Source organism: Python bivittatus, unplaced genomic scaffold (assembly GCF_059951505.1).
Source record: "Python bivittatus isolate LINGU-HERP-01145 unplaced genomic scaffold, Pbiv_v1 ctg000670_np1212, whole genome shotgun sequence".
NCBI classification, from domain to species: domain Eukaryota; kingdom Metazoa; phylum Chordata; class Lepidosauria; order Squamata; family Pythonidae; genus Python; species Python bivittatus.
The window spans coordinates 10973748-10989174 of NW_028277094.1; the positions used below are offsets into that span (position 1 = coordinate 10973748).

Consider the following 15427-nt stretch of genomic DNA (forward strand, 5'->3'; position numbering starts at 1 on the left):
GATTCATCCTGTTATCTCTACAACAATAACAAATAATATTTTGACTACAGAGATCATGTGAAAAACACCTGTTATTGTGTGTTGTGTATTGTGCTATTTACTGCTACCTATTGGCGTGTGTATGCTAGGTACCCAGGGGGTGGCATAGAGCTATAATACAAGGGGAGGAAAATGTTCAGCCTCTCTGAGTAGGTGTTAGTTGTTTCAGTGTGAGCCACTATGTAGGTTTTATGGGCTACGTAGTTGTAACAAAGTACCAAGTAGCGTACCTCTTCTCTAAGAGTTTGTAGCTAGAGATTTTGTTAAGCTTGTGTTGCTAATAAGTCTTGGATGCTACATTAAATGAGAAGATGTGTTTTTCTTTATATTTTGTATGATATTTGCATTTTATGGAATTTTGCATTTTTATCAATAAACACCAGTTAGTATATATTTTCTGACTGGATTTCTTTGGGAAACAAGAAATGGACATTGCATTGTGTTTGCTGTCATGGCTAATATCTTCCTGGAGTTTTTGCTGCGCTCTGCACAAACATGCATGGCTGGCTGGGGAATTCTGGGAGTCGAACTCCACATGTCTTAAAGTTGCCAAGGTTGAGAAACACTGGTATAGAGGCATGAAGATGCAGCACTCTTAAATTTTGACACATCTTAATGCATTTATACGCACACATCCACATTCTTAAAAGTGTGCCTTTTTACACATTTATGCATATTATTCTACCACCCATAACCTGACCCGAGAGGGAAGAGAGAGTCACAAGGGTAACTGCTGCAAATCTATTCCAACTTTGCTTTGGCTGGATATTATGCCCCCCCCATGCATTTTATAGACGCAGTGTACAAATTCCAGTCAAAAAGCAGCCTCAGGCTGCTTTGCATTCAGAACGCTGAGGCTGCTTTTTAAGAATGACATCTGTGGGTATATCTGTGCACATTATGGAGCGTGGCACCGTTTTTCCTTTCAGAGCAACACAAAGAAAAGGGCGCGGGGAATCTTGAAGAAAAGCACCCCATAAAACCACCCAGGCGGAAAAGCAATCAGGAAATCAACGGTCTCCAAGGCGGCGTTTGTATTTATTTCGTATAGTTTTATTCAGGCTTCCTTCCCCAACACAGGTATATTTGCATGCACGCGCCTACCGGTACACGGGAGCGCGCATGCGCAGACATCCCCACTCGCCGAGCCCCGAACTCCTCTTGCCTCTCCCCCTGATCCTGGCCACGCCTCCTCTCTTTCGCCACGCTTTCATCCGGGCTTCCGAGCCCCGTTCGAACGCGCTGACGTCACCTATATAAAGGCCCTCAGCCCCTTTGTTCCTCTTCAGTGCGTCGTTGCAGTCCTGCTGGTGGGGACGAGGTAAGGACGCGAGGTGGCGGTGGAGGGAAGCTTTCTTTTTAATCCGAGCCTTTTTTAAATATATATATGTAAAGATGTATGCTTTTCTACCTCACACTTGCATACCATTTCCCTGCCAGCGATTCAGGGGGAAGCGGCCCCAAAGGCCGTTATTTTTTTTTTCCTCCACATGTCGTCAACGGTTTTCACCCTTCCCGCTCATTCTCAAGGGGTGGTTAAGGCGCCATTTTACAGCTCTGGAAGTGGTACGGGCTGAGCGGCGGGAAGCACCCCCCCACGGCCCCCAGAGGGAGGGTCGCGGGAGCCGCCATTTTGCGGCCGCCTTTGGAGGCGCCTCAATGCTTCGCGCGCCCCCGCCCCCTTCTTCAAGGCGCGTGCGGCGAGGGGGGAAGGGCGCCGGGGAGTGCGCACGCGCCGCTCTTTCGGGGCCGGGTTTGGAGAGGGCGCGTGCGCTCCGCGCGCTCAGTTCGTCCGGCGCGCATGCGCGGTTTGCGCGAGGAGCTCCAGGGTTTCGTTCCTCGGCGAGCGAACGTGGGAGTTGCCTTTCCTCCTTTTCTTAAAAGCCGGTTTCTTCCCTTTCTAGCCAAGTACGAAAGCTGAATATTCTGGAAATTTTCCTAGGTTCTGCACCTTGGGAGTTTTAAGTTTCTTTTCTTCCTCCCCCTTTGAACTTACTGTCCATTTCTGTTTTGGAGTAAGCCTGGGCAAAATTGAATGGCCGACGGGGCTATGCGTTCAGCACAGTGTAGTTGCTCTTTCTGTGTTTTTGTTTAAACCGCTAAAAGAACCCGCACGTTTTTTCTCCAGGTACCTTAAGCCTTTTTGAGCAGTCAGATAGTAAGAAGTGTGACAACGGAGAACAGTTAAATAGAAGCCAGAACGTTTATACAGAAAGTTTAATGCAACTTTCACCCAATCTGGGTATCCTTCAAAAATGTGTATTAATTGCTAGATTTTACAATCAGTATTTTTGTGGCTGAGGTTCTGGGGGCTGAATAGAATAGTCCATGTCTGGAGGGCATTGGTTTGGACAGATTATGTTAGAAATTAAATTGACTTGATTGTATTATAACAGCCGGCTAACTGTGTTTTTAATATGTAGTAAAAGGAGCTGAGACTTTCTTTTTAAAAAACAATTCTGGAATGAGGGTTAGAATATTGTGAGGAAAGTTCCTGTTATGTTAAGTAGCCAATCCTGATTCATGCCTAAACTAAGATGTTGTTCTATCATGTTATATTGTTTTAGATTTTAGCGTGCCCAGGAAAATAGGGGCAGCTTTTTCTTTATATTGTAGCAAGAGGTCGGGCCCCTTCAAGATGTACTCTGTATAAACAACGTTTTAGCAAAACATTTGGTGCAACAGAGAGAAGCAATTAATAGTAACAATGATAGGATGTTATCAAAGCAGGTCTGTTATATGCAGCAAATTCCAAAAATCATCATCCAGTTGATGTAACTGTAAAGGCACATTCATTTTTTATGGTTTCTGAAGGTTGGTTGTGTTGTTCTAGATCCCAAGCAGTGTCAAAATGGTTGAAGCAGATCGGCCTGGGAAGCTGTTCGTTGGTGGATTGAACATTGAAACTAATGAGAAAGCTCTTGAAGCTGTTTTTGGCAAATATGGCCGTATTGTAGAAGGTAAGGAAAAGGCATCTTGACAATTTTCAGTTCTGCTGTGATGAACTCATCAATTTTGATCAGCTGAAGTGATAGAACTTACCTATCCTCTAAGAAGTTCTGAGCAGGCTTTTGTGTATCAGTGAATACAGGTACCCCATAAGATCAGCAGATAAAATAATACTTGTGTTTTTCTTAGTTCTCCTTATGAAAGATCGTGAAACCAACAAATCAAGAGGCTTTGCTTTTGTCACCTTTGAGAGCCCAGCAGATGCTAAGGATGCAGCCAGAGATATGAATGGAAAGGTGAGAATTAATGTCTGTTTTTTATTGTGGAAAAACTCAAAAAGGGAGTGCTGAGGTAATTTCAGGAAATTGTGTCTGTTGATTTTCTGAGAGATAATTTAAGACAATCTGATGTTGAAATAGGATACCAAAGGTGTGCTTTCCAGGATCTCTTAAAGTGAAAATAAAACTGGTATGGTATGTAGATTTTCAGTGGTAACAATTTGTATTATTTATTTTTATTTATTTATACAGCCCCTATCTCACAAGCAAGCAACTCTGGGCAATGTACAACAGGGCTAAAACAGTCAAGAAATACATTAAAAGATATAAAAGCCAAACTATAAAACAAAAAATAATAGACGAAGGGATGTTAAAAATAATGGGGCCACCTCACTAGTTCACCCATCCCCTGGGGTCCACAGGCTTGCTGGCATAACCAGGTCTTGAGGGTCCTCCAGAAGCTCAACGGTGATAAGGCCAACCTCACCTTAGGGGAAGTTTCCACAGCATGGGTGCCACAGTAGAAAAGGCCTGCCACCTGTGGTCCACCAGATGTAGCTCCCTAGGCGACAGAACCCATAACATGCCCTCTCTGCTGGATCTGGTAAGACAGGCAGATGAAATCGGGGAGAGGTGGTCCCTGACTGTAAAGGATCTAGATAATCTGCTTCATCCAAGGTCCTCTGAAGCTGCTGCTCAATCACCTTCCCTAAAAAGGGGAGGTTGGATTCTGGACAAAAATTTTCCAGTATCATGGGGTCCAGCGATGGCTTCTTGAGAAGGGGTGGAACAAAGCCTTCTTGAGAGGCAAAGGCATAACCCCCCTCGCTCAAACAAGAATTTGCCACTGCTAGAACTCACCCACGTGACACCCCCTGGGCCGCTTTCACAAGCCAGGAGGGGCATGGCTCTAAAGAGCGGGTGGCTGAGCTCACAGTACTAAGGACCTTGTCTACTTCCTCAGGTCCAACAGGTTCCAACCATTCCCAGATAACTGGGCAAGACTCCACCCTAGGCATCTCCCCCAAACGTGCAGCAAAGCCAGCGTCCAGTTGCCAATGAATCAGTGATTTTATTCAACAGATGCTGAGCAAATTCCTCTCCTCGCCCCCTTTACCCAAGAGGGCTCATATCACCAAAATAGGGATGCAGGGTGGCAATCTGCAGGTGCAATAAGGGTGGAGCAGTACCATCGCTGTGGTGCCACTATCACCACAAGGGTAGGCATTAATAGCAGCTCTAACCCGTGTTTGGTCAAGTCTGTCCTTAGGTGCACGCCAGCGATGCTCCAGGCATCTCTCATTTCATCTCCATCAATCCCTCTGTAAACCACAGGGAGCGATGGGATCCACAAGAGGGGAGAGGCCGCATAGCCGTGATTTGATTCAGAGCCTCAGCTGCCCCTTAATTCTAGGCAGCAACCAAGGCTTTGGATGGACCAGCAGGAACAATCCCTAGCTCCCTCTGGTCCACCCTTGGCAACTAATGGACCTGGATGGATTCCAATCTAATGGACCAGCCTCCCTGCAGCGGGTGGTGCCAGAGAATCCCTTGGTAATCAGGGTGTGATCTGACCATGACAAAGGGGACACCAGTGGCTCCCCCAATTGCAGATCATGTAGCTACTGCCCCGACAGGAACACCAGATCCGGTGTGTGACCACTGTCCTGTATCAAACTCTGGGTGAGCTGGGATAGGCCCATGGCCATCATGGTGGCCATGAACTCCTGACCCACTTCAGACCCCACTCCCAGGGAGAGCAGGTTGAAGTCCCCCAAGACCGTACATCTGCGGAGCTCCATCGCCAGCCTGGAGATGGAATCAAGGGGCTCAGGCAGGGAGGTTACTACGCAGCAGGAAGGCTGGTACAACAGCAACAATCCCAACCAATCCCTCAAGCCCAACTTAATAGCAGGGTCTCGCATCTGGTGACCTGTGTGGCAGCACCCCTGACCATAAGCGATTCTCAGATGACAGTTGCCACACCATCACCCCTGCCCCCAGTTCTCGGCTGGTGCCACACTCAAAACCTGGCCGGGCACATTTCCAAGAGGGGGACCCCCCTGGGCCCAGCCAGGTCTCAGTAATACATGCCAGGTTGGCCCTCTCATCCACGATCAGAGCACAGATGAGGGAGGCCTTATTATAAACTGACCTGGCATTTAAAAGCAACAGCCGGAAGCCAGGGCCTCTGACAGTGTGCTGTCCAGGTATAGGGGCTGAGATCAAAGAGCTGGAATGCCCCTCACTACCATAATATGGCTGACCCATCTGACCACATTGTCTTCCCCTTCAGGCCCCCCAGTTACAAAGGCCCAGGAACTCCCATAATAACCAAGTACATCTATCCCAGGGAGGGGAAACCAAGCACTCTGAGATCCACTGGATCTCAGTACCCTCAGGCACCCAGTACCCACCTCCTCCCACTCAACAAACATGCACACAAATATACACTAACACATTCAGCCTAACACCCAAAGGGCCCTTACCCAGCCACTCTTACCTGCTGGTTACGGTTCCCTTCCTGACCCCCTTCTCAGGCTCTCATCATGTGGGGGGAAGCATACAGAGCACTTAGCTGACAAAGTCTCTTTGGAGCTGTCGGAGAAAAAGGCTCTGTGGTGAGGGAGGGGTCCACAGCAGACTGCCATTTCGCTGCTATCCCGCCCCCCAGCACCACCAATACTCCAAATCCCCAAAGTCCAACAGATGGCCTCTCCAGATGGGAAGTCCCACGCAGTCGTGAATACCTTTTAGAAAATTGCTTGGTGCTAGTTGATCTTATACCATTAAAAACATGCCAGATGTATGCCAGAAGTTTGTTGGATGCACCTCAGAATACAAGAGGAAAAGATGTCCTATATAATAAGACAGTCTCATTTCTATTTCCAAAATGTCAGTATTGCAACTTGAGGTTATGGAAATGTTAAAGACAAATGAAATAAATCACTGTAGTCACGTATTTGCAAATCCTACATAATATTCTCTGGTTTAATGCAAGTACAATAGCATAACCTCGGTAACCGGCAACCAATTAAGTAGTATTAGCATTCTGAGTCCTGTGGGTGTGCTAACCAGCTAGAATTAGTTGCTGATAATAGTTTCAAATAAATGAAAGTCTATAAATGTGATGGATTAACAGAGCTGATCTAAGCTCACTCCTAAAAATCCAGCTTTCAAGTAATACAGGGAGGGAAAATAACTTGGTTGCCTTTCTTAAACAACTAGGAACAGAAATCTACCGTGATCAGATCACTCTAACTTGCAGCACCTCTTGATCCACTCTTTTTCTAAAGTGATGCCTGAAGCAAACAGTACAGGCAACACCTATAGCAGAATTTTGGTCACTACATCTTTATATTGCAACTTGGATATAAGAATTGGCCCCTGCAGATTGTCTACTAATAATATTTTGAAAATGTTGAAATCTTCAGCCACTTAACCAGAAAGACCTTTAAAAAAATTAGTATTTGAGGTAATTAGCCTAAAGGCAGGCGTTCTTCACAAACATTGAATTAGATGCCTTTGTTCAGTCTTTAGATGGGAAATCCATTAAAGTTGAACAAGCTACCAAGCCATCTTTTGAAACTGGTAGACGTGGGCCCCCACCACCTCCAAGGAGCCGAGGCCCACCAAGAGGCCTCAGAGGTGGAAGAGGCAGCAGTGGAACCCGGGGGCCTCCTTCAAGAGGGAGTCATTTAGGTATGTTTAAGTTCCTTGTGTTGACAGTATGCAAGACTAGAGATGTTGATGGATAGAAGGAAAATTGCTGTGAGCAAGGATTATTATGCTTTAAAATGCAAAAAAAGTCACACTACAAATAGTGATTGGGGGATCCATGTGTTCTTATGCCTAGATGATGTTGGTGATCTTGCAGTCTGGCTCGCAAGAACTTTTGTTTCAAAAGTAGGTCCAGGACAAATATATAGAAGGTGCTATACTATAAATTCCTGCCTTAATATGCAAAAATAATATGAACCTATATGTTTTATATTTATATCAACAGGTAATTTTTAAAGTAGAAACAAGCCAGAATTTTGGCCATTGTTTGTTCAAGGACTGTGTTTCTTGGTTTTAAGCAGGTGCTGATCAGGCTGTCAGTAGCTCCTGGTCTGGATGGCTGTTTGCTATCTCTCACAGCTTATCTTATATTTTAAACTTAAATATCAGCTGCCAGAGAGCTCCTTTGGAAGCGAGCTGTCATCCTCCTATGCATGTTTATGAGCTTTCTGAATGCATCTGATTGGCATGTGAAGCATGTTGTTATTGAGTGACTGTTGACCTGATCCAGCAGAGTTCTCGTGTGTGGTGCTTTGTGTTTAAAACAAGAACAAAGAGTTGGTCATTGAAAGGATCAATAGTTATAGACATGATGAATGCGTTACCAGTTTTAGCTGCTTGTAAGAAACATTACTGCTTTTCTGTAACTCATGTTGTTACTGACTGTGGCCATACCATATAAAAATAGGTTTGTACCTAAATCTTGTGAATGTATAATTAGTGCAAGTTTCTATTTATGGGCATTGATCCAGAATAGAAGGTTGATTGTCAAAGACGTTCCTTAAGATGAGGGCAATCCTCTTGAGCGTGCTTGTTCTTAATCCTTTTCACTTCTGGTGCCTTTCAGCATCGTTTTGATGCTTATGAAGCTGACGTTATATGCTGTTCTATAGGTTCTTCTAGAGGCCCTCTCCCAATGAAAAGGGGTCCGCCTCCCCGTAGTGGGGGCCCACCACCTAAAAGACCTGCACCATCTGGACCCGTACGAAGCAGCAGCGGGATGGGTGGTAGAGGTAAGCATTGTGCAAATGCTGCTTCAGTTTGCTCATAAATTCTATCTTGAGGGAGATGTTGCTGTCGCACTTTCAAAATATGTGGCTTTTTCATTCTAAGTGCTGTTTGCATGTAATTGAGGCATTCTTCTGCTCCTGCTCTTCATACAGTATCTTTGAAAAAGTATCCAAATGTTTGCTGTTACTACCTTGGAATATGTAATCGGGCATGGCTTCTTTTGGAGGACTTGAATGTGACTTTATCATCTCTATAATATGAAACTTACTTTTCCCCTCTATTCTACTGAAGAATTTGTATAATTGTGCATAGCCTTTTACCTCCACTAAAAAAAAAAAAAAGCTGGGCATAATGTTTCTCCCAGCTCAAAATGGGGACGAATACATTTGGGTTGCCTTGTTTTCAAAATGTTACAATCTGTTCTTAATTTTAGCGCCCCTGTCACGTGGCAGGGACAGCTATGGGGGGCCTCCACGAAGAGAACCATTGCCATCACGAAGGGATGTCTACCTGTCCCCCAGAGATGACGGCTACAGTACTAAAGACAGGTAAAATAATGCTTGCTGATACTTTCAAGATGGTGTCCTTGCACTTTCTGCCCCTTTGCTTTTCAGTAATCAAAAAGTAACTTAGTTTTAATTTCTGCAGTTACTCAAGCCGAGATTATCCAAGTTCCAGAGACACAAGGGATTATGCTCCACCTCCCAGAGAATATGCCTATCGTGATTACGGACACTCCAGTTCACGTGATGAATATCCCTCAAGAGGTTACAGGTACCTAGTGTTCAACTGTATGTGTTAATCTCTTAACGTTGTGTAGAATTAACGTTTAGGAATATGCCTGCTTCCACACAAATACGTTTTTCATTTAACCTGGCTAGAAATCTCTTTAAGGATCTCTAGAAAAACTAAAAGCCTAAAATAAAAACCAATGCCTTTAAGTCACCTCCTAATCTGTAACGAGAAGAGACTGGTGTTGGTCACACATTGCAGGTAGTCCTTGGCCTACGACCATTTGTTCAGCAACTGTTCGAAGTTATGACAGCACTGAACAAATGGTGGTTGCAACCGGTCCTTGAAGCTCCTGCCGTCCCAGCACCCCTGCGGTGGCATGATTGCAATCTGGCACTTGGCAACCGTTTGCACTTATGACTGGTTGCAGCATCCTGCGATCACGTGATTGCCATTTGCAACCTTCCCTGCCAGCTTCCCTAGAAAGTTAATGGGGAAGGTGTCAGGGAAGGTCGCACGTTGCTGGGGTGTCTCCCTCACCTACGCACCCTTCTTCAGCCCCTCTGCACTCATGCTATGCCTCATGCACCCCCTCACACCCTCCCCGACCCATGCCTGTCACACATCCTTACTGCACCTCCCCCTCACTCCCTCCCCCACCTGGCAGCAGCCATTTACCTGCCTGCGGGGCTGGGACTTGCAACTTCCTGCCGCTTCCACACTGACTTTGGTTGTGGGAAGCTGGCAGGAAGTTGCCTCAGCTAACGACTGTGGGATTCAGTTAACGACGGCAACCAGGACTGCAGGGATTGCCATCGCTAAGTGATGTGGTTGCACTTCATGACCACTTTGCTCAGCAATGGAAATTCTGGTCCCAATTGCTGTCATAAGTTGAGGACTACCTGTATCTAGTCTTGAATAAGTTGTTTGAATTAAATACTGATGGCAAGGCTTGGGTTTGATGCCCTGCTCAAGATCTCAGAGTGCAGACCATACAAGTAATACTAATTTGGCAAAATGTAAATAGCATCTCTACGCATCATGCTTTGCAGAGAAGAGATTGGACCAATGTTGCACCATTCTAGAAATAGAGGAAATGCAAATAAAAGGAAATCAAGGCAGGAATAGATGAAATGACGTTCTGTCACTGTGGACTTTCTGTACTAAACCCTAGTAGTTATTCCTCCTACAGCGATCGTGATGGCTATGGAGGGCGTGACCGGGATTACTCAGATCATCCCAGTGGAGGCTCTTACAGAGATTCCTATGAGAGTTATGGTAAGTGCTGACTTTGAGGGTTTCTAAGGAATGTCATAGGCTTCTTTTTGACTCGCTAGACTGCTGCTCCTTAAAGAGGAGGATTAATGTGCTGGGCTTTCCTGCTGCAGTGGAAGAAACATGTGACAGTTTTTATTTTAACAAAATGATTGGATTGCAGTTCCCATAACCTATCGAAGCAAAGTTCAACAATTCTGAATTGCATCTATCACTGGAAAAACAATGGCTGAGTTTCTTCTATAAAATAGCAAGCTATTCTGGAATAATCCCAAAAAAGAGCTACCTTGTGAAAAAACGGCATCTTCAAACGGCCTGTTTATTTCGTTCTCTGCCCGATCCTCCCCTACCAAATGTCCCAACATGTGGGATTATATTAAACTTCTCAGTTTAAAATTCAAAAAGAGTAAGAGAAGCCATTGATGCAGTTCTTTTAAACTCAGATGTAAAATTGTGGTGATATGATTTATAGTGTTGCCCTATTACCTGACCATTGAACCTGCAGGTAACTCACGTAGTGCTCCACCTGCACGAGGGCCCCCTCCATCATATGGTGGAAGCAGTCGCTATGACGATTACGGAAGCACCCGAGATGGGTATGGTGGAAGTCGAGAGAGTTACTCAAGCAGCAGAAGTGATGTCTACTCAAGTGGCCGGGATCGTGTGGGAAGGCAGGACAGAGGCCTTCCCCCTTCCATGGAAAGGGGGTATCCTCCTCCACGCGATTCTTACAGCAGCTCAAGCCGCGGAGCACCCAGAGGTGGCGGCCGTGGAGGGAGCCGCTCGGATAGAGGCGGAGGCAGAAGCCGATATTAAAACCTTTGAAACTCTTGGACCAAATCAGTTTTTTCCTCCAACACAAGGAATGTGGAAGTTTTATCTTCACTCCCAGAGGACTACCGAAACGTTGTTTTTACCTTTTTTTTATTGTTGCTTGTTAAGTTCCCCTCCATTACTGATGTTTTTTGTGAGGAAAGAGTAAACATGTTTAATTTCATTTCAAAATTGTTAATATTTCTCTCAAAAAGCAGATGTTAATGTATGACATTTTGAGCCTATGTACTAGTGTTGTAACCTTTCAAAGTAAACGTTAACCCTGAAATGCCACACTTTTCACTTCATCAATGAAACAGCAAATCTAAGGCATCTCATGCATCTAAAATGGCCATGGATCGTTCTGCGCATGCAAGCATGCCTTCTCTCTAGGCAAGACGTATTATTTGTTGGAGGGGGGTGGGGATGTATGCCAACCCTAAACTATTAAGTGTCCTCTGAAATGCACAAGATGCTCCCAAATATGACATGTCTTCAGTCTTGTGTAAAGTTCAGGATACCATTCAGCCTTTAAGTCAAAACAGCCAATGGATGTAGCTGAATGTACATTGTGCCATCCTACGTATTTTGTTAGGGAATTTGCAAGAACCTCGCCCCCCCAGTAATATATTGATCTGTAGCCAGCAAGCTACAGAGTTCTGTAAATAAAGAGGTTTGACCCATTCCATCCAAGAAGCTGCAGAACGGTACTTGCTCTTACTGTTTCAAATTTTTGCAATCCTGTAGTGTCTCATTTTTAAAGGAACATCTTTGACTCCAAAGGCAAAATGGAGAAAGTAAGATAAGCAAAGAAGTCTTTCTCTCCAACTTCTGAAAAGCTTATGGCTTCATATAAACAACAGCTTTAAAGCATCAAATACCTGTGAAACAGCAAAGATGGTAAGCAAAGCAAACTAGTTTTTCGGTCTAAGTCAAACGTGAAACCAAAGCTATCGTCCTCTTAGTACTGTAGGACGTGCTGTGCATCATGGCAATGGAAGTTTTCTAGATTTTAAAGAAAGCACCAAATGGAAAAAAAAAATACCTGTGCTGGATAGCCTTAGGCGAAGCCTTCCAAATTCATCATAACCTTGTCTTGGATGAAAGTATGTATGGCACAAAACTTTTGAAAATGATGCTAAGAAAGCAACTCGTAAACAAACATTCCCATAAAGGGTTGGGAGGGACTGTTGCTTTTTTGGCCAATATGTTTCAATGAAGATACTTTTATGTAAAAAAAAAAAAAAAAAAACGAGCTACTTGTACTTTTAATTAAGAAATTAAAACAATAATGCAATCAGAACTTGGCTTAAATTGCCAAAATCTGTAACAGCTTGGGAAATGTCAAGCCAGCCATGATTACGAACCTGATGTTTAGTTGGACGCCTGACTTTTTTTCTTTATACTGTAGTCTTGTTTGGGAGTTCTGGTACCTGTGGCAGAACCTGTGGCAAGTTCTCATGACCCAGGTGCGGCCAGGAAGTTCAAAAGATGCTGTTGAAATGTAGTAAGGCTTGAAGACCTCCAACTAAAGTTCTACTCTAATCCTCAAAACATATTTGCCAGTCAAATGGACTTACCATGAAAAGCACCATTGGAAAGGAAATCAGAATCCATAAGCCATGCGACTTTTTCACTAAGCCATTCCAGTTCATTCCAGTCCAGTGAACCTTCCACCTCTCAAACGTAACACGTTAGATCGTGACAGACTAATCGGCAAGCCCGGGTTTTTTTGTTTCTGGGGTGGTCGTGGGCTTGGGCAGCTGGGGCGGCCGTAATCTCTCACACCGTCTTTAATTGTTGCAGGCTGAACATTCCCTTTAAGATGAGGCCTGGGAAGCGGTCCGTGTGTTGGAATGGGTGCCGGGATGGTTAGCTGTAGCGGAGCGGCAGGTAAGGCAGAGCTCAAAATTGCTCGTTTCAGGGGGGTTGCAAATGGAGAAAGGCTGAACTCAGACAAGCCCGTTGCACCGTTCGGACGGCTGCTGTGTTGTGGACGTAGCTGGCATCTTGAAGTGCTGCGGTCCAGTTCGAACAGCCTGAGAAGGTGCCCCTTGGAATTTTTTTAAAGCCAGAAATAGATGTTGTATCCAGTAGGGTTAATGCGCCAGTGTCTGTTCTGTTAAGATATTTGGGAATGGAGCTATATATGAAACACAGTATAAGGAGTCTTCGGTAGAAACCTTTCACAATGACACTTGGAGGTATCTTTCTTTTCCCCAGTGGACATTATGGCTCACCTAGTTGTTGTGTTGTTTTGTGACTTCACTTTCTGTGTGCCGTTCTTAAATAGTGTCATAATTTTTAGTTTTGAAATTTGCATTTTGGAGATATAAATGGTTAAACCGCTGGAGCTAATGTGCTTGTGCACGAATAACTCTAGTGACCTGAACAAGGCTAAGCAGACAGCTCTTAAGCTTTTGCTGAAAGCTATTTACCATTGAGGTTGAGCCTTTCATAAGAGCTGGCCCGTCACTTTAGAAGGTATTACGGGAGAAGAGTTGTGTTAGTTTATGGCAACCCATTCAGAAGCTGCAAGCAGCTGGGGGGTGTTCAGGTGCAACTGAGTCAAGATACCGAAATGGTTTTCTTTTTGCGCTACGCAGCATTTCATTTTGGAAGTGGCATTACCTAGGCTCTATTAACAATAGTACGCTTTGACAGGCTGTTCCAGAAATGTCTCTTCTGACACTCTGCTAATATTCTTGTTTGTATTCCAGGTACAGACGTGAGCGAAGGCCTGTAAGGAAGGCACCTGCTCAGCAGACTCAAAATATGGCTACGAAGTTTAGTGGAGGCATTTGCAAGGAACCCGTTTCACAAATGCCGTTGTCAGTCGTGGCTACAGACGTGGGTCGTACGTGAGAAGAAGAGCCCTAAATGTCAGAACGTTGGATAGAGATTATTTTTGTCATCTTACAAATGCCGTTGCAATCCTGGCCGGCCGGCATGTAGCAGAAGCTGTGGCGTGTGACTTCAGTGGTGGTCAGGAGCGAGTGTTGGGGCCCTTCAGCTAGGAAAGGTGAAGAGTGCACCTTTCTCTCTTAAGTAACTTTATTTAATTGAAATAATAATGACGGGGGTTAGACTGCCCTGCAGGAGAAGGATTTTCAAAACCCGACCAATTCCAATACAGAGCTTTTCCAAGAAGCTCTCTTAAATCCTCGTTAGCCAGGAGTTGAATAACAATTTGATTATTGAAGGTTTCTCTTAAAAAAAACAACAACAAACCACATGAATATCACAGCCATCTGTAAATATGGGGGGATCTCATAATGAGTAAGATTGCATAAAGTCCAGTTTGAGCGTGCTGTTATTAAATAAAGTTACCTATTCCCTTTTCAAAAGATGTGATTCTGAAAAGGAGCTAGTGCCACAAATTTAAGAAATAGGTTTCATTTTGCTGAAATGAAAACTGACTCATCATCGTGGAAGACGCTTAGCCACTGAAAGCTGAGATCCTGCGATCGTTGTATTCACTGAGTTGTCAATAAAGCGTTAATTTCCTCCTGGGCTGTTTGTTATTCCAAAAAACTGTCTGTAATGCAGTTCCTACTTTCAGGATGGAGTGTGGTGCGGGAGCGGCCAAATGGTACATTTCTGACGCTTGATTCTCAGATATTGTGTTGGGTACGATATTACTGACTGGGTGCCAGCTTCTGGCAGGCTTTTAGTGTAGTTTGCTTTGAACACATTACGGAGTTGGAATATCTTGCCAAAAAGGATGCTTTGTAAGTTTTATAACTGAGGCCTTTGCTTCTGAACGTTCTGGTAAAAGCTTGCCAGATACGCAGGAATATTCTGACCCGATCGTGTGCTTTCCAGGGTCTTTGTTGCTAGAAGTAGCTGGGTGCTGCAGTCAGTTAATAAACAGGTGGAGTAGAAAGCAGTCGAGACGAACTCTGTCTTGGGTCTGCCCGATTGTGAAGTAATTGAAGTGCAGAAAAGATGGGAGGCGCTGGTGGAAGGGGGTCCAGGCACATGTTCTTGGAGACCTTAAAGAGCCATCAGTGTGATTCTGCCCCGTATACCGAGTCCTGTTTTGTCACCTTGAGGCAGTGTTGGCCCCAGTGCTCCGGGCTCACAACCCTGCATTTAGGGGCAAGTCTCCACCTGAGTCCTGTATTGGCGAGTTTTGTACTCGATCGCCAGTGCAGAAGAATAGAGCTGTAAATGGTGACACCATCAGGAGTAAGAAAATGGAGGAATCCAGACCTAGGGAAAGCTGCTTACAAGGAAGGGGAATGTTTTAGGAAAAATTCCATTTTAAAAGGGAACAATTTGCAGCAGAAGTGAGAAGATGGCTTAGTTTTTGAGGAGTGCAAGAGATTTCCCCATGTTGGGTGTACCAAACAATTGTCAGTAGAGGGAGACGTTTGGCCGTGCAAAAGGGCCCGTGCAACTCAAGCCCTTGCAGATCTCTGGCGGCTGCTCGTGTGGCACTATGTAAAATACATGATGAAAGGGAGATGTCTTGGTCAGCCGGCATGCCCAGAAGGTGGAGGCAATCCTGGGGAAATGCAGATATCTCCTGTGACGGGGAACACGTC

At 44.8% G+C, this 15427-nt stretch overlaps 1 protein-coding gene and 1 non-coding gene across 4 annotated transcripts; both read left to right on the forward strand.

Moving 5' to 3' along the window:
• Window positions 1-1236: 1236 nt before the first annotated feature.
• On the forward strand, window positions 1237-14390 carry RBMX (RNA binding motif protein X-linked). Of its 3 annotated transcripts, none has more exons than XM_007428848.3 (10): window positions 1237-1360; window positions 2873-2999; window positions 3178-3284; window positions 6800-6968; window positions 7940-8059; window positions 8491-8605; window positions 8706-8831; window positions 9967-10067; window positions 10570-12770; window positions 13598-14390. In XM_007428848.3, the coding sequence occupies exons 2-9, from the start codon at window positions 2891-2893 to the stop codon at window positions 10878-10880; spliced, it is 1158 nt and encodes a 385-aa protein (XP_007428910.1). In that variant the 5' UTR covers window positions 1237-1360; window positions 2873-2890; the 3' UTR covers window positions 10881-12770; window positions 13598-14390. The 3 variants fall into 3 exon arrangements, with proteins under 3 accessions (XP_007428910.1, XP_007428911.1, XP_088007691.1); XM_007428849.3 differs by having other exon boundaries at window positions 9982-10067; XM_088151565.1 differs by lacking the exon at window positions 1237-1360 and having other exon boundaries at window positions 2872-2999; window positions 9982-10067.
• LOC112540699 (small nucleolar RNA SNORD61) lies at window positions 3034-3106 on the forward strand. Its single transcript, XR_003084772.1, has one exon. It is a non-coding gene; the product is annotated as a small nucleolar RNA SNORD61 (small nucleolar RNA).
• Window positions 14391-15427: the final 1037 nt, after the last annotated feature.